The 19,533-nt window shown below is 42.3% G+C and overlaps 1 protein-coding gene across 2 annotated transcripts in view; it reads right to left on the reverse strand.

Moving 5' to 3' along the window:
* Positions 1-2,115, reverse strand: part of CASR (calcium sensing receptor) — a 32,580-nt gene extending 30,465 nt beyond the window's left edge. For both annotated transcript variants that reach the window (XM_063113594.1, XM_063113585.1), the window contains exon 1: positions 1,931-2,115. In XM_063113594.1, coding sequence (XP_062969664.1) covers positions 1,931-2,115 — 185 coding nt within the window. The remainder of the gene's footprint in view (positions 1-1,930) is intronic.
* Positions 2,116-19,533: the final 17,418 nt, after the last annotated feature.

Below are 19,533 nucleotides of genomic sequence, written 5' to 3' on the forward strand. Positions count from 1 at the left end.
ATGATCTCGTTTTTGTAAACAGACAAGCAAACAAATGAAGGCTGTACACGAACACTGGTTATTTCTAGGTGGTGGAATGATGAGTTTTAAAATTGAGTGCTTTTGACTTGTTTATACTTTATATTGAAAAAAATGAACATGCATTGCTTTTCAAAGGGGAACATTATTTTAAATAAAAATCAAGCAAATTAGCAAGAGAAATAGGGTCAATGAGAGTTTTTACTCTCCCAGCACTTAGTTCACAGGGAGGGCACAATAAATGTGCTGAATCAGCATATCAGGGTTCAAAGGAAAAAACATAACAACTACTCAGGTTCTCCTTTTACACTGTGAGTTTCATTATTTCCACTCAGTGACAGTAGGTGAGAAATAAGATCTGTTATACTCCATTGTATGTTCAAGTTCCCAAAGTTCCTGGTCTTTTTTTTTTTTTTTGGTGGCTGGCTGGTACAAGGTTTAAACCCTGGACCTTGGTGTTATCAGAACCAAGCTCTAACCTACTGAGCTAACCAGCCAGCTCCCTGGTCTAACTTTTAATGTGACTCTCTTCGTCATTGTCCTTATGTTTCCTTCATTTATTTATTTATTTGTTTTAAACCTGCAAAGTTATTAAGCGATATTACAGGATTTTTCCTTATGTAAAACATCTATACTGTTAAACTGAGTTTACCATCTTTCTTTAATATAACTTTTAAAAACATATTATCTCAGGGCAATAATTTCTTGCTTGATTTTTGGTCTGCATACATGTGGCACACGCACAATTTTGTCCAGCAGGGTACCACAAAGAGAGTATGCGTTCACGTGGGCTATGTGAAGGATACAATCAACATCAGTGAAATTCTGCACTTAGTTTTCCTGCATTCATAAGAAAAATGTGAAAATGTTATCTAATTTACTAGCTCTCATTAGAACCTCAACAGAAGTCCAGTTTTTTTGAATAATCCTAGTTTTCATTTTTATTTTTTAGCTATCAGGAAGATCAAGGGAAAGGGCTGGGTCCCTTCTGGAAGCTGCAAGTCTCAGAGAGAAAGTCCTACTCTCCCTCAGAAGATGGGACGAGGCTTGGAGCACAGTCATGGTCTCTGATGCCCAGACTAAGGAAGGTGAAGTACAGTCCCATTGTACTCTGCAGAAGTCAGATCCTATCTGAAAGAGTTGTGCCTAGTTCTGGATGCTGTATTCTAAAAGGGTCATGATAGATTAGATTATGGAGCATCATACAGAGGACAATCAGAATGGTGAGGGGTCTGGGAATCATGTCATGGAAGAACTGATGAGAAAACTGAGACTATCTGGCCTGAAGAAGAAAAGGTTTAATGAGATGTGAGCTGTCTCCAAACGGCTGAAGAGAGATAGGTGTATTTTGTGTTGGGGAGTGGGGAGGCGGGGATGAAGCGGAGGGTCATCTTTCTATGAGAAAGACTTTCTAATGGGAGCAGTCCCAAACTGCTATGGACTGCATTTTGAAGTTGGCTGGGTCATGTCTACTACTGAGATTTCATTCAACTCTAAACTCCTTAAAAAAAAAGAGCGAGGCAGCTAACACTCGAGTATTACTGATCACTGGGGCATGTAAGGTCAATGAGGGATTTTATTACTTGGGTTTGCCAGACCTACCAAAAATTTCCTTCTAGGTACTTAGTCTTCCATTAAGCAGCACAGCTGCCAGGTGAACAATGATGACTTGGTTACCAAATGACCGTGCATATGCTTAAACAGGCCAGGGATTTTTCTTCTCAATATTCGGGACATTTTATTTTTGGGAAAAATTCTTTAGAAAAAAAAGGGGGGACAATAAGCTTCAGCATGATCACCAATTACCATTTTTGAAAAGAGAGAACCAAGCTTGAAAAAATTATTTGGGGTTTGGTGCAGCTTTTCTCCAGTTCGCCCAGAAGAGACTCTTGGATTTGGTTCCTTGTCTTACCTGATACATTCCACAGACTCTGGCCTTGATTTTAGGTCTTGATCTTTGGCTGCTACTCCAAAATGAATAGGAAAGAGCCCACCGAGGATAATGTCCCCTTTCTTCTGGGCTCGCTGGTCAGGCCCATAGGCAGAGGTGTGCCAGGCAAGTGCCCAGAGGATCACACAGCAGCCATAAAATGCCATGATTCTGCCTTGTCCTCAGGGGGAAAGACAAGAGTGCTGGGGGCTTGGGAGCCCCAGAGAACACTCCCCCTGGTGCACTTCACTCCCTGCAGCAGGGGCACATGTCTACAGAGTGATTAATAACAGAATGGGAGCCGTGGTGTTTGAGTCTCCATTTTTGCCTTCTCCACTGCAGATGTGTAATGTGAGTGGTCCTTGAGTCTTTTGAAGCCACATCATATAGAGACTATCTGTGATGCTTTCTAAAAGAAAAGAGAGACAAAATGAATTCCACTAAATCTTAATCCCACCTTGTTATGATGAGCGTAACAAAGGTGGCTCAGAATTTCCATTTAGAGGGGCGTAGTGATGGCAGATTGAGATGGCATGATGTAGAGTCACATTTTTATAGCACTTCATATAAGATACAGAAAACTTCAACTGCCCACATTGGAGAACAACTGCGTTCAGTTATGAGAGGCCACATTTTAGAGAACTCATTTATAAGCTAAGGCCTCCACTGATGTTGCTGCTAGATTTTAATCCATTCATTCTCCCTCGTGAATAATGCATTGAATTGGCCCAGTACTAGCAGCTCCTTGTATTATTGATAATCTTGATATTTTATTCAGCACATATGTTCTTATAGAAAATACAGAGTGAGTCATATTTAAGTTTAAATTTGCTTCTGAACCAAATAAAAATGTCAGTAAAGACCACTTATTCTTTATTTTTTCATAGCCACCCTTTTTTGTGCAGGTCTCTAGTTCCAGTTTGTACTATGACACTCTATAAGCCTTTTAAAAATAGTTCTTGTAAAGGATTCAGACAAATCATGGGTCAGGCTATGTTTTACAAAGCTCATCAGCTGGATTTAGGGAAAAGCCTTTCTGCTATAGCGTGAAGGTAGGAACCCTCTGCTCTTTTCATTCTGTGCCCTATCTCACTCACATTGTGGGTCAATTACTAATTACATGCTGATGTTGGCTAAATATACAGCCTCTCCTAAGGGTCAGGGCCAAGCATTGAACAGTCAACTGGATATCTCCACCTGGAGGTCCCACAGGTGCTTCCAACTGAACAGGTCATAAACTCACCTCCCTCCCAAACTTGTTCCTCTTTTGCTGTCTTCTATCTCAGAAAATGACATGCCATCCACAAAGACACAAAATAAGGAGTCATCCTTGAATCCTCTCTCTTCTCATCATTGCCCTTCATATTCAAATGGTCATCAAGCTCTGTGGATTCTTTTTTCTAAATCTCACTGGAATCCATCCGCCCCTCTCCATTTCGAAGGCCACCATCATTTTGCCATCGTTTTTTACCTGAACTTCTGCAACCATTTCCTAACTGGCCTTCCCCCTCTCAGTTTTGTCTCTTTGCAATCCACCTCTGCAAATCTTTGGATAGAACAAGTGGTCTGGAGCACAGGTTTTGCAGTTAAACCTGGCTTGGAGTCATATAGTTCTACCACTTCTTAACATATGACTTTGGGAAAAATCACTTAACCTCTGTGATTTCAGTAAAATAATACATGGAGAGCTATTAGCACATGCAATTAGTCAACTCACAGAAAGTGCTAGCTATAATGAATACCTTTTCAGCCTCACTCTTGCTAGTCTTCCCTTTGAACTTCACACTCAGCCTTACTAAACTTCTTGTAGTTCCTCAAGTACAGCAGGCTTTTAAAATGTCCAGAGCTCACACATGTGGTCCCCACTCCTGGTCCCTCTGGCCTAAACTTTGCCTGGAAAACATCTACTTACCTTTCAGCTTTCAGATAACTTGGGGGCATAACTTGGTGAACTGTGGGGCATTCATGTGAATGAGAAAAGAGCTCCTTCTGGGGCAGCCACAGCTTTGTGTCAAGGTGCACAGCTTGAGAAGTGGCACACAGGTTGGATTTCAGCCCACATTAACCCCTCCATTGGGCAGCGAGCAACTTACAAGACTCTTTTAGGTCTTCCCTTAACTCTCAGGCGGGGAAGGCCCACTTGTAAGAACACAGTCTCTCACATCTTGCATCTTGGAGCTTCTCTCCCGGAAGATTTCTCACACTTTATTTTTTTATGTGCATAAATGTCTGATTCCTCTTAAGAGCCCAGCCTCTTAACCATTGCCATATGCTGCCTCTTGCCCCTTAGAAATGTCACTTCCTCCTTCAACAGCCTTTCTAACAGAGGGTAATGGGCCCCATGTGGAAGGAGCACCTCAGCAGACACTCAGCTTTCATGGAATTGCCCCCAGTAATGTCTGAACATTCAAGATCACCCCCATTTGTGACTTCGGTCCTTTTAGATTTTTGGCACCATTCCTTGGACCTTGGTTACATGTTCATTCATACATTTAATAAGTACCTGTGCTGAGGTGTGGGAATATAAAGATGACAGGCACATGCACGTTTCTGTCTTCAGGAGCTCTCAGTCCAGTGGGCAGGCACACTGGTGCAGGGCATCAGAATTTACTTCAACACTCAGAAGTGAGAAAAATATTATAACTTTGTTTTCTCTGACGAGGTTGGCTAGTTAGCTCAGCTGTTTAGAGCATGGTGAGGGTAACACCAGCTTCTGGGGTTTGATCCCTGTACTGGCCAGAAAAACATAAATAAACAAATAAATTCAACTTTGCCCGCATCCCTTAGTAGTGTCTGATAATAGTAAATCTGAATAAATATTTGTTGAATGAATGCATAAAAAAAGAAAGTGCTTTGGAAAGAGACAGAAACTAGCATTTATTAATCCAGATACTGTGCCAGGTCCTTTAAACATACAGTGTATTTTAAACTCCACAACAACTTTGTAAAAAGAGTAATACCAACTCCACTTTCTGGATGGGAGAGTAGATTCTCTACATATTCAGCTTACTCAAGTGAGAAATTCTGGCATTTAGGAATGCCTCAAGAAGTCAGAAATTTAAGGAGTCCCGTGTACTGAACTAGGTAGGAGAGGGAACATTATAACTGGCTAGGGTAAGTCACTAAGACCTGTTAAATTTTTCCTGTGAAAGATTAACTACTTGGGGAAGTTTATTAACTTCATTAGTCTATTCAACAGAAAATTCATAGCAAGAAATAATAGATGAAGGGTCAATTTGCAGCAGTTACCTCCACCAGTCTAATGTAATCTCCAAACCACAATTACTAGGGTCTAATTTGCTTTCAAAGCTGAGTTGGCCTAGATCCTCCGTCTCCCTTTCCTCCAGCTTCCGGTCCCCTCGTCCTGTGATTCTGCCTCTCTCTCCTCTCTGCAGTCCCCTCCCATTCCTGTTGCCAGTGCCTCAGTTCAGGCTGCCACTGCCTCTCACCTTCCCTGTTGCAAAGCTTTCTTTCCTCTCTACCTCACTCCTCCCACCCGCCTTGGACACTGACAAACAGGACAGTACCAAGTGTGGTCCTAGTACAGTGGCTTAACAATGAGAGTGTGCCATTGTGACTTCAGCTTCAGGAGTTCGAATACAGAAGTTCTTGAGTAATCGCGAACACTTCAGTTTTACTATCTATAGTAGAGACTTCTAAGTGTATTCCTTGTATCTGCACTCCTTTCATGCCCTACTAAAATAGTTTTTAGATGGACAAGTGGCTGTCCAAAATAAAGACCACTGAGGGGGGCGAAGGAGGAACTGGTAAAGGGACACGAAAATCAACTACATTGTATATCGATAAATTAAAATAATAAAACAAAACAAAACAAAACAAAATAAAGACCAGTTCCCCCAACTTCCTTTGTGATTATGCATAGTTATATGACTACGTTCTGGCCAATGGGATGAAAGCTGAAGTGTCCTGTGGCAGCTACCAGGGGCCTTGCTTAAGAAAGAGTTGGTGTTTTCCCTTTGTCCCCTCATCCTCCTTCCTCCATTCTGTTGCACAGAGGTGGACGTGACAGCTAGAGTCCATCCTGAACCACAAGCCACACTGTAGGGAATGATGGTGCCATGAGCTAAGGATTTCATGGAGCAGAACCTCCATATTGGACTATCCTAGACTTTTACATGACAGACAAGAGAGGCATCTGGCTTGTCTAAGCTGCTGTTATATATATTTTTTCTTATGGAAGCTATCTCTAACAGTATCTGTCTAAGAGACACAAATAAACTCATTTGTTCTCCTTACTGTAAGTTTATTCCATTTAAATCATACATAAGCATGTTTGCCCACCTGCAAAAAAGTATTGCAAACAAAGCTGAAGCAAATATTTGTTCTTTCTCTCAATGGCCAGATACATCTTGGAAGAAGAAATGACCCGTGGGCCAGCTGGTTTTATGTTTAGAAAGTTCTTGACATCATGAGGAGTGTTGCGGTACTGACAGATGATTGCTCATTAAGTTCTCATCAAGGAGATGTGGGAAGGGAGATGGGGGCAGACTGGCTATGAGTTCCACAGGTTCATGAACTTATAAATCCATGCAATTATTTATTCATTTAAAAAAATATCTATTGAACTCCTTTATGTGCTAGACACTAGGGAAAGTTGAAATTCTTGTCTTCAAGGTACTAATGGTTTAAAAGGAGAGAAAAATGTATTATAATTACAGTTATGCAAATGCTATAAAGAGGCATGAACTGTGTTGAGAGAGCACAGAGGGAAGGACGATGTTCTCTGGTGATTGCCAGGAGAGACAAATAAGTTAAGGTGGGGACTGGAAGCTTCAGGAAGGCAGGGCCTGTCTTTTTTCCTCACCATTATAGCCTAGCACCAAGCACAGCATGTGGAACTTAGTGGATATTCCAAAAGTATTTGTTGAATGAATGAATGAACAGTGACCAATAAAGACCGGGGGCTGGGTGGTCAATTCCAGGACAGGACAGGGAAGGGATCACCCCATGAGACTGAAGGTTACTGTGGGTCAGGGCTTCATCATGATCACAGCTGCATACGCATCTTCAAACAAGGAACCTGGTACTGAATGGACGCTGAGGAAATATTTGTTGAACTTGCATTTGTCCAAAAAGTAGGTACATGGCTCATCCAAGTTCCAGAGTCAAGGACAAGTTAACAGAGGGATTGCAAGTCAAGGTTAGGGGTCACTCTGACATTTCAGTTTTCATCAAAGCAAAAATCACCCCTACTCTTGCCCCTGGGCTACAACATTTCTGGAAATTGTGTGACTAGAGCAGAATGATTTTGCCCACATTTCAAATAGAGAAAACCGAGGCTCAGACCTTCTGAACAATAAATTAAAGGCAAGGCAAGCTCAAAAGCTACAACTTTTCAATTCCTAGATTGCAGAAATAAAAATTCTAGGTTGCCTAAGGAAAAGATGGCTATGAAACCAAATTTGATTTCCAGTAGAGATCATTTATCTTTGTAGGGTGAGCGTAATACTAACAGTAGGGTTTGAAGCCGGTATTACAGAAAGGTGAAATGTGTATGTTTTAATGAGGGTGAAAACCTGAGGAAGTTCAATCAATAACTGCAAAACCCGTGTACTCAGCTCTGGTTACAGCTTTCTTTACCTCTTGGTGAGGACACATCCACAGTATGGGTTTCCTTATACACTTGGTACACATCTTATCTGTCATCACCAATGTGACAGTCCCCATGTCAGACTTTGTATTCATTCTGTATTAAAACAAGACACAGCCTGTTTTAAAATGAGGGCTCTCTTTCAGCACTGGTGGGAGGCAGGGGGCAGTGTCACCATCGGCTGCCTCCCTCAAGCCTGGCTTGTCATCTGCAGCCAGCTGCACATGGTCGTACCCTCCAGCTCCCTGACGACAGGTGTGACTTTTGGAGAGTCCATGCCTCATTTAGCCTTGGTAATGGCTTAATTGAGTTGGAAAAATGCAAGAACAGGAGCGTGATAAAAACCAGCTGGGCTGGGTTCCTGTTAGTTACTGGAAAAAGCTATCCAGGAAAGGAGGAAAATGGATGAACAGGATTGGTGAGGAGTAGTGCAGGGCACCGAGCAAAGTGGGGAGAAAGAAGCCCAGACAGAGCAAACAGGGGAGATAAGTAGCAGGGGAAGCCAGCATCATTAATGCCACAGTGTGCTCCTTGACCGCAGGGCCTAGGCTGTCCACTCATGGCCTGGAGCGTGGAGGGCTCCTTAAAGTGCTTGCTGGGTGGATACACACATGTGTGAAGTACCCATGACATAAAAGACTCTGCAAGGGGTTAAGAAGAAGACAGGAAAAAAAAAAGAAGACACAGATGGAAGTTGAGGGGGGTGGAAATTCAAGGTTAAAAATGACGAGAAAGGCTCTTTCTCTGCTCCAGAATCATATGAGTTGAAAATACATCAACTCACATCAATATTGCACACAGGCACTGATATTCAACGATGTATCCCACAGATATGTACAGTCAACTATGTTCCAATGAAAAATAATTTTAAAAAAAGAAAGAAAATGTGTGTTGGCTTTGGGCTCTGATATTGTCAATGCCTGGTGCTCCACTGCAGGACTGAGCTGAGACATAGGCCACAAGTTAAGAAATTTCTCATCCCGAAGCATTTCCCTTCATGCCTTAAGCTCTGCTGATAGATGTGTGGACACCCACAGGGTAAATGAAATGGTTCGTTCAAAAAGCAAAGATATGCAAGTCATGTTTTTATAACGCAAAATGCCAGAGCCTCAAGTCCTATGTGAAAGAAATATTTCTGTGGAATAACATCCTGGTATGGTATTGTCTTTCAAAATCACAAGGAACCATGACTACCCACTGTGTCATTTTTTAGTCTGGTGTCCCAAGATGTGCTACCACAGAGTGTTCTGGGGTAAAATAAGTTTGGGAACTGATATGAACTCGGTGCCACTGGGAACATGTGCCTCCCAAAGACCCTAAGAATTCCCGCAATAAAGGTAATGGCTTATGTCAGCATGGACACTTCCTGCTCCCCCCCGCCCAGCCCCCCCAGGACACTTGTTACAATGCTGTGAAACATGGACTTGGAAGTGCTGACCTAGAGGGAAGCATACAATCTTTAACCTGAGATTCTCCCAGTCTCTCTGAATGTGTTTTTGAATGGGGAGATATGGGCACAGCATTTTTTGTAATTCCAGGTACGAAATTCCAAAGGGCAGTATTGGAAAGAAGAAAGGATTGAGGTGGGGTGGCTGAATGCTGATGTATATACTTCAAAGTCCTTCTCTGGTCTCAGGCATTTAAGAAGAGTCTTCAAAAGTTCATGGAAAGATTCATATTATCTTTCAATTCTATTTTTCCATGAACTTTTTGAAGTATTCCCATGTTCCTGCTCTCTTCTGCTCCCAAGGGATGTTTCTGCTGCGCCTAGTAAGCCTGCACACCAAGCCTTTCTCCCACCCACTTGCAGCCCCCTGGCCTCACAATATCCCTGTGCAAAGACCATTGGGGACATGCAGTGGTGTGCTGGTAAACCAATCCTCTGAAGGGAAAAAAAAAAAAAAAAAAAAGCCCTGGTTTATAGTGTTTGCTAAATATTACCACACCATAGTCAATTTCAAGCTACCAATGGTTTAATAACCAATTTGCAAAAATCCTGGATGTTTACCATTGACTCTCAAGAGCTGTTTGAAGCCTGAGCTAGCACATCGCTGGGACATATCTCCAAGCACATGGAAATACTAGTTTTCTTTGGAAAAACTGACCCAAATTATTTTATAGTCATTATAAATCTTTTCTCTCCTCCTGTTTCCCTCTTTGCTTTGATTGTTAGGAAGCTGCAAGCCAACTTTGTGGCCTAGCTCCGGCTGACATAGAAAGCGAAAGCATGCATGTTAGTGTTCGAATCTTAACTCACGCGTTATCTTTCCTTCCTGCTCTTATTTTACCCCAATTTCCTCACCACATTAAATCTTTCATTTTTATAAAATGATAGGAATATAGACACAGAAACAAACTGATACATAAATCTGGAGTTTTGTTGTAGCAATAGGAAGTGTCCCCAGGTGAAACTCCCTGAGTAATGAGCAGGAAGGGGTCTGGAAAAGTCATTCTTGCCTCATTAAGCAGACTGTCAGTGCACCAGGTCACTCATCTAAAGTACACAATTTTAGAGGTTAAAAAAAACCTGAAAAGTTTAGGTTTACACTGAAACTTTCTAACAGATGAATGTTTGAGTCATGGTGGCCAATTTTATCATGAATAGGAGTTGGAATTCACAACTCATTGAAAAAGCTGCATGAGGTTTAATGATCAGAAGGAAGGCATTTTCTTTTTAGTAAAAAGGGAAGTCTTCTCCCACCCCCATTTATCAATGCACAGTGTGTCTTAAAAGTATTAGCTTAAGTATTAGTTTAAATATTTTATTAAGTCTTGAGAGGACTTCAATTACAGCACCAAATCCACGTTTTATGGGCATTCTTTTAGTTTTAATTGGACCACAGGTGCACGAAATTGTATTAATCATAATCCTTGGTTGGTGATACATCCTCATCCTCCTGCCTGGCCTGCTTTTATTTCTCTAATAAGTTATTTTTAATAATGAGTCTACCATCCAAAATAAAGAACATCAGTAGTAACCTACCTGTGGGTTCCTCTCTTGCATCCTGTTCTCCTGACTCTTCTCACAAAGATGCTGAACCACATGATCAGCATTTCTTGCTTCCCTCCTTACCCTATGCTTTTTAAAAAATTTGCAAATCATCATAGAGAAAGACTGGGAGGACATACACCAAAATGTTAAGGGTGATTAGATCTCAGTGATGAAATTAAGAATTTTTCCTTGTTTTGTTCTTTGTTTTTGAAATTTGAAAAAATAAACCTGTTACTTTTTAAATTAGAAAAGATGTTAATGTTAACTTATGAAAAGAATGGTTATATAAGTGGACATAAACATTAAACATGAAAAATATTGCAAAAAAAGATTTTACCAGCTAGTTATAATGTATATTCTTTGAACTATATTTTGAAAAGTATGCTTATGGATACTTAGTTCTTCAAATTGTCTGGCTTTTTGTGTTTTTTATTTTTACCCTCCTTTCTCTACCTCCCTTATCCTTCTGTCTTTCTTAAAATAAAATTTTAATTGAAGTATGACAGACACCATACATGTGCACAAATCATGAGTGAATTTTCACAATGTAAATATATCCATGTAACCAGCATCCAAGTCAAGAAATAGAACCAGAACCCCAGAAGCCCCACTTATGCCTCTGCCGTCATTGTGCTCCCCCAAGGGGACCAGTAGCCTGACCTCTACCATCACGCATCAGTTTCCCCTGGTTTTGAACTTTATATAAATGGAATTATATAGTATCTGGCTTCTTTTGTCCAACATTATGTTTGCAAGATTCATCTATATTGTTGTATATAACCATAGTTTGTTTTTTCTCACTATTGTACAGTATTTTTATATGATTATATCACACATTATTTACCCATTCTCCTATTAATGAATAGTTTGCGATTGTAATGGACTGGGCTGCTGTGAACATTCTTGAACATGTCTTTTGATGAATATATGTTGAGTATATACCTCGAAGTGAAGTTGCTAGATCATAGAGTTCATGTGAGTTTAGCTTCAGTAGATACTGCCAAAGAGTTTTACAAAGAGTTTGTACCAGTTTATCTTCTCACCACACTACATGGGAATTTCCATTAGTCCATAGCCTTGCCCACTCTTGGTATTGTCTGTCTTTTTCACTGTGGTCATCTCTTGCCTTCCTTTTATGTGGTTATATTGTATCTACCTGTATTCCTAAAAAGGTAGATTGAAGATTTTTAGTTATCTTAAACTTTATAAAAGCTTATCATACTGTATGTAATCTTCTGAGACTTTTTTCACTTAATATATTAATAAGATTCATTTATATTGTGGTGTGTTATGATAATTCATGATTTTTTCACAGCTGCATAATCAATCCACTGTGTGAATATATCGCAATTTATTCACACACTTTCCTACTGGTGGGCATTTGGGCTTTTTCAATAGTATGGCAAGTCTTCCCTTCAAGTTTGCTTTGGGACTGTCCAGGAACCATGAAAGATCTCTACGGAACTTTAAAGCAATTAAAATGGACAAGTGCTATTAGCTTTATACAAATTTCCATAGCCCGAACTGACATATCCCCAGTGTTTCATCACCCTGTTTTAAAGAAGATTTTTTTCCTTTCAGTCAACTAAACTCACATTTATTTTTAAACGAAGGCCATTTCTTCTTGCTTAGTTTACCACTGCAATGAAAGACCAGAGACCAGAGACAGAAAACTCTCATTGTTTAAAGGTACGATAGGGTCACCTTCACTTTTTCCAGGCTTAACAATTCAACTTCCTTTCAAACCTTTCAGCTTAGGGTTATTTCATATTTTTCTAGAAACATTTATTAATATCCCATGGACCTTTTCTAATTTCTTCATGTTATTTTGCAGAGCCTGCTAACAAATGCAAGAGTACTTCAAAAAGTTTGTGCAAAAACAGAATTGAAAGATAATACAAATCTTTCCATAAACTTTTTGAAGTGCCCTCTTATTGGGACCATGCTTTGGGACTGACCTGATGTTGAGAGGAATTGTGTCCCAGCCCTTATGTAACAGATCTCAGGACATGGTTGTTGCCTTTTTTCCATAACACCACAATTTTGCTGCCATGTCCACATTCTGGTCATCTAGGTCCTCCTTAATTTTTTAATATACATTTGCTTGGAAGTCCTTTTAGAACCTATATGTATTAGTCCATTTTGTGTTGCTTATAACAAAATTACCTGGCTCCTCAAGCCTGTTTCCCAAGGCCATCCTGTCTCCCTAGGTCTTTGGTCCTGAAATGGAAGGGTTGGTCCCAGAAGCTTCCGCGATGCCTTCAGGGCCTTTCCCCCCTTCTCTTGATAATCCCTTTCCTTTGTACTAATCTTCTTAGCTAGTGGTCACTGGGCTGCACCATTGCATGCTCTCTGCTTCTCTTTAAATTCTGGCTTTACATCATGCCTTTGCTGCCATAACTCAGAGTAGGCTGTTAGAAGTAGGCATGCAGCTTCCTTAATGCTTTGCTGCTAAGAAATTTCTTCCACCAAACATTCTCATTCACAAGTCTTAAGTCTCACCTTCCACAAAGTCCTTGGGCATAGACACAATGCAGTCAAGTTCCTTGATATGGTGTAGTAAGGGTGATCTTTTGTCCAATTCCTGATAAGTTCCTCATTTCTATCTGAGACCTCATCATCAGCATGGCTTTTACTGTTTGTGTTTCTATCAGCATTCTGGTCACAACCATTTAACTAACCTCTAAAATGTTCCAAACTTTCTCTCACCTTTTTGTCTTCTTCAAAGTCCTCCAAACTCCTCCAACCTCTGCCTAATACCAAGTTCCAAAGCTTCATTCACATTTTCAGGTAGCTGTGTAAGAACACCCCACTTCTGGTACCAATTTTCTGTATTACTCCATTTTGAGTTAGTTATAACAAAATTACCTGGAACTGGGTGATTTATAAAGACAATGAAATTTATTGCTTACAGTTTCTGAGGCTGAGAAGTCCAAAGTCCATCTGGGAGTAGTGACAGTGACACAGAGGTCTCACATTGCAAGATGGTGAGAGCAGAGAAAGATAGATGTTCCTCTTCTTTTAAAGCCCTCAGAACCACGCCCCTGACCACCATTTTTAATCCATTCACTACTGCATGGTCCTACAATCCAATCACCTCTCCAAGGCTCCACCTTTCAATTACCATAATAGGATTTCCCACCCTCTTAACAGCCCCAGTGGGGGCTAAATTTCTTTCTTTCTTTTTTTAAAAAGACGACTGGTAAGGGGATCTTAACCCTTGACTTGGTGTCGTCAGCACCATGCTCTCCTCAGTGAGCTAGCCGGCCATCCCTATATAGCGATCCGAACCCGTGGCCTTGGTGTTATTAGCACCACACTCTCCCAAGTGAGCCATGGGCTGGCCCCCAAGTTTCTAATGCATAAGACTTGGGAGACACAATTCAAGTTTCAGTGAGTTTAGGGGGGGACATAATTCAATCCACTACACTATATTTTTTTAATCCCCAAATATATCACATTGCCATTGTTCAAACTGAATTTTATTTTTGAACAACTAAGTCTCCCTGTTAAATTCATTTTGAATTTCATTCCCATTTTTGAAGGAACATATCTCCCTGTCACAAAATGTCAGAAAATATTTATTGATTTATTAGCTGGCTTCTCCAGCTTTTCCAAGGAGAATCATGAACCACCATTATAAAGTTCTGGAATATGCCACATTCAGTTGCCTCTATGAGAAGACTCTATTGCTAATGACACCTGAAGCTGTTTTGGAGGAAGACTGTCTCAAGTAAACTTTCCCCAAATAAAGTCCATGCATGTTGCCATAAGCCTGATTTTAAAGCTGGGTTATTCAACATATCCTCACACATGGTAGAAACCCAACCAATTGATTTCCTATAATGTGGAAACCCTCAGGCAGAAACTTAATGTTCCTGTATGAAGAGCCTCCTGTCTGTCAGGCACTGAGTTTTAACGTGTGGTCCCCGGACCAGTAGCAACAGCATCACTTGGGAACTTGCTAGAGACACAAATTCCCAGATCCCATCCCAACCTACTGAATCAGAAACGCTGGATGTGGGGTCCAGTAACCTGTGTTTTAACAGGCTTCTGGGTGAATCTGATGTATATTCAAGTTTGAGAACCACTGCTAGAATATCTTTAATCTGCATTAGCTCAGGGTCATATTCTATTCATGGCTCTAAAAAATGTTTCCTAAGAATGATTTTCAAAATGAATCTTTTTCTTCCAACACAACAACCTTTTGCCAAGCATAACCTAGCAAACCAGAAATGTATTTTGAACAGATATACAAGAGTTCCTGTCAATGTTAATTCATTCTTCACTTTCCCTGAAATCTTTCTCATGCAATAATTGCTAACATTTTAAGACACCAGTATTCCAGGAAGCATAGTTTAGAAGTCATTGCTCTACAATTAGGGCAGCTCTGAGTCTGTAATCAGTGTGCATGTTCTGTGAACTAGCAAAGATGGCCCTTCACCACAGAGAGACCACTTCCCACTCTCTCTTCCAGCCAAGTGGAGGGGATTTACCTCTCTAGTATCATCCTCCTCTATCTCCAGCAGAGTCCTGCGAGCTCTATTTTAAACTTAAATCTTTCATTATTAAATTCCTTTTCCAAATTTGCAAAATGAGTACATACATATTTTTCACAATCAATTTATCAGTCCCAGATGGGAAGGTCTGGGACCATTTATCTGTGGCTGTTAGAAGTCACCTTCATAAACCCCCTCTGTCCAGCACTCCCTGGTCCTTTTCTGCTCTCCTGGGAGCCCTGTCTAGGGGCTCTGCAGGGGCTCTTCTCCAGGAGCTGGAATGGTCCTAATCATTCTGCAATCTGTGTTTATCCAGTGCATTCTCAGTGTCTCTCTGCCTGTTCCCGAGCCTCAGGGAAGGGCTCCTGAGGAGCTGGTCAGATTAAAAAGAGATGACCAGGGTCAGCCTGCTACTTAGAGGCCTTATTTTCCACTTTGATTCCTCCATTCCTCTTTTGAAATAAAATTCCATCCTGTCATTTTTGCTTTCTTCTCTCTTCTCTTGCTTTTTCTTTGGTCTTCCAGAAGTTTCCAAACTGATTTTTAAATCTTCTCCCAATCTCTTTGATGACAAATAAGCTCTTTTAAAAGTCATGCACAAAGGTTATTGTTCTCCTTCTTATTCAGCTGTGTGCATGCATTGATCACATTAGACCAGGGGTTAGCCAGCTACGGCCCATGGGCCCCATCTGGCCTGCTTGTTTTTGTGAGTAAAATTTTGTTAAAACACAGGCATACCTACTCACTTGCATAATATCTATGGTTGCATTTGTGCTGCAAGGGTATGTGTGAGTAGGTGTGATAAAGATTGGCCCAGAAAGTGTAAAATACTTACTATTTGTCCCTTTATGGAAAATGTTTGTCGATCCCTGCATTAAGCTGAGCACAAAGCAAACCCTACTGTTTCCACGAACTGGACACTGACAGTTTCAGAAATAAGGATGTGTCTGGTGTGAGCAATGGTTTCTTCAAGTTAAAAGAAGCTGACTTTGCTAGGGTTTTCAATCAGAGAAACGAATCCAGTAGCCTGACCTGTGACTGGAGATGGAGGTCACTTCTTTTTCTTGGTTGTCATCTGACTCAGGACGCCATCAGGAGTACGGTTTGTTTACCATTAACTCACATGAGCAGAACAGAGTAGGTTGTGTGGTGGGGACTCCCCCTGGTGACAAACTTTTAGCTAAGGGTGGGAAGTATGAGCTGTGAAGCTGAATCACCAGCAACATGTTTTGTCCCCTTAGAGACAGCCAAATGGGTCAGTTGCACTGGGAGCTGGTTACCTTCCTGTGAAGATGACTTTACGGGAGGGTGTAATCGGTGTGGTCTTGCTGGGAAATAGAAATACCGCTACCTCCCCGGTAGCCCACGTGTAATCGGGGGGTCAAGGCATGAAAGGAGAAGGCCCAGAGCTACATGTGAGGGAAGAAATGTTCGCCCTGGAGATGGTTTTCGTTCTGCTCCCTCCTCACTGGGTGGGAGAAAATTCCCCTGTGAGGTTGTCCTCCTGCGTTTCTCTTCCCCATTTCCTTCTCCTCTTCCATTCCATGACTCCACTTCCCAACACCCTGAGGCCCAAAGCAGGGTCCTTGTGGAGAGACAAGAGGAGAGCAGTCATTAGAGGAGGTCATGAAGACAGTGCCCTCCAGCCAAAGACCACCAGGACAGTGCAGGAATTAGGCTGAGGCAAGAGGCCCCTAGGGCACGAAAAGTCAGGAGGCACCGCCTATCATGCCAGCGCCACAAACGCCCCTGTGCTCGGACACGATGGGTTTGTCACCCAAGGAGAACTGTGGGGCGCCTCACTGAGGAGGTTCTAGAAAGGATTTACGGGACTGGGGCTTGTGTTAGGTGATTTGGGGTAGGGCTTAAGGAGGTGGGGCTTTGCATGCTGTCAGAAGCAGGAGCAATTCTACGATTCAGAATCTTAATAAGTCTTGTCTAGAAGGAAGGAAGGCTAGAGTGAGATGAAGCTGTAATTGTAAAGAAGCAGCAGTCACTCATCTGGGCCAGGATAGAGAGATGTTTGTTCATTTCTATGGTTCGGACAAAGTTAATGTTTTTTGTCTGTGTTCAGACATGACTGTGAAATGGTCTTGTTTTTGTCTTTGTCCATCATGGTCATGGAGTGGCCTCGCTCGATATTGACGTTCTGTGAAATTGTTTATGTTCAACAGGAGGACACCAAGGCCTAGCTGATAATACCACCCAGATCTGGGTTGTTAGGGGCTGCTTTTCTCTTTCTCAATGACCATTTCACTTTTTTTGAAGTCACAAAGTCACAGGATAGTAGGACTTTCAAAACTATCTAGTTCAAGCCTCTGAGATTTAATGATATGGATGAACAGAGATGTTGCCTGCCTTGCCAACGTCATACAGCCACTTAGCGTCACAGCTGGTGACTCCTGGAGCCCTGCGTACACTGGTCCTGTCTCCTTCCCAGCCTCATCTCCTACCTTACTCTCCCCTGCTCTGCCTCCAGCCTGCCCTTCGATTCTTACAGTGGGTCAGCTCCTTTACTGTCTCAGGCCCTTCCAAAACAAGCTGCTTCTTCTGCATGAACGCTCTTCCACCCCTCTTACCCACACCTTTGTTTAATTCGTTCCTGCTCACCCTTCAGCGACTGGCTCCAACACCACTTCTCAAGGAAGCCCCTCCTGAGTCTCCAGGCCTCCCTCACAGTGCTCTGTGCATCTGCCAGACACTTCCCTGCTAAGGTTCCTCTTACTCTCCACGTGGCTGGGGACCTGGTCTGTCTTGTTCACTGCCGTATGCTCAGGCCACAGCAGATGCTCAGTAGTGAATGGCCGCTTTACCCCAAGACTGGTGGAGACTCGATCACTACAATTCTTTTTATAGTACAATAAAAAAGGATTCTGAACTTTTTTATTTCTTGGGGGCTTAATATAAACTTTGAGTCTGGTTGTGAGTAAAGAATACGACAGGCTGAAGTAAAAATGCTGAGGTGTTGCAAGTAGGTGGAGGATGAATTTGATGATTCCATCCCAGTGTTGTCCTTCACGTGATCGCTATCTGGGCATGCGGGCGTGCTGGAAAGGCCAGTGTGCAGCCAGGAGCCCTTCACATGGTGGCTGCTCTTCCCAGAAAAATGCATTCATGCAAACAGTGTTATCCATTCCAGGTGTTTCAAGTACTGAAAAGCAAGGCTAAGTGACTTGCCCGAGATCACACAGAGGTAGCAAGAATGGAAGCCAAATTTCCTTATTCCCTATACTTAGTATCCTTTCCCTCACAGTAAAGAGTTTATGCCATTGTGAGAGGAAACAGGTCAGGACAGTTGAAAGAACAGGCTCTGGATGAACTCGGGGTTCAAATCTCTGCTTTGACAACTACTAGTTGGTCATTTGGCGCCAACTGTTTAATCTCTGTGCCTCTGTTTCCTCATCTGTAACAGAGAAATAACAATAGCAGGGTTGTTGTAAGGATTGTATTAAAATAATACTTGTAAGAATTTAGCATAAAGCCTAGCACGTAGTAAATGCTCATTAAACATTAGTTCTTAACATGATGATGATGGTGGTCCCCTCCCTGTGCCCCACTAGTGCCTTTCCTGATTGAATTGAGCAGGATGTACTTGCTATCTCCCCACTAGACCTAGAACACTACTGGTTTTACTCGCCCTTCAAAGAGCAAGCATGTGACGACTAGACAGGCCTGGGGACGAAAGCCAGGCAAGCCACCAAACAGCTGTATCAGAGAAATGGTGCCTTCTGAGGTGCAGTTAGCCTCCTGTCCCCATAGTGGATGGGATTAGCTGTGTGACACACCCCTACAATGGGATCATGATTGGGACATTTTCTGATGTCTCCATAGTGACTGCAAGCCTGATAATGACACTCAGAAAGCTGCAAAAAGTCTGAACTGATGGTAAGCAGAACAAGCAAGGAAGGTTCGAGGTACATTCCACGAGAGAGATGGGTTTCAGATGTCATTGTGCAAATCCCCCATCCTTTATCAATCCAAGAGGTCAATACAACAACCTGGAAGCATGTTTGTGAAGAAACCAAAAGAAGAGAAAGTCCTTCGGCTGAAGAAGCCTGGGGGATGGGGAAAAAGGACTAGAAGGGGTCAGCAGACAGCGGTTCTAGTTCCAGCTCTGCTGCTCCTCTGGAGACCAGCTGCAACCCTTCTCTGGGCTTTGGTCCCTTCTGTAAAATGACCGAATTGGACAGCATGGCTTGGGAGGTCCCGGGAAGTCCTTTCTATGTAGGCGGAGCCTTAGTAGAAGGCTGGGCTTAGAAGTGGCCACTCTCCCCGTCCCCTCCTCTTACCTTGTCAGGGGAGAGGGTCTCCCTCCACCCTTACACCCCACCGCCCATCCCAGTGCTCAGAGACTGCCCCGGGGCCGGGGGCTGCGCGGGAGAGGACGGCTCTCGGGAAGCAGGTGCCTTTCCCCTTCGTCAGCAGCCCTGGGCGCCCGCATCCGCTGCAGGGCACGCGGTGCTGGAGCGGAAAGATGGCAGCT

This window comes from Cynocephalus volans, chromosome 1 (genome assembly GCF_027409185.1).
Source record: "Cynocephalus volans isolate mCynVol1 chromosome 1, mCynVol1.pri, whole genome shotgun sequence".
NCBI lineage: Eukaryota > Metazoa > Chordata > Mammalia > Dermoptera > Cynocephalidae > Cynocephalus > Cynocephalus volans.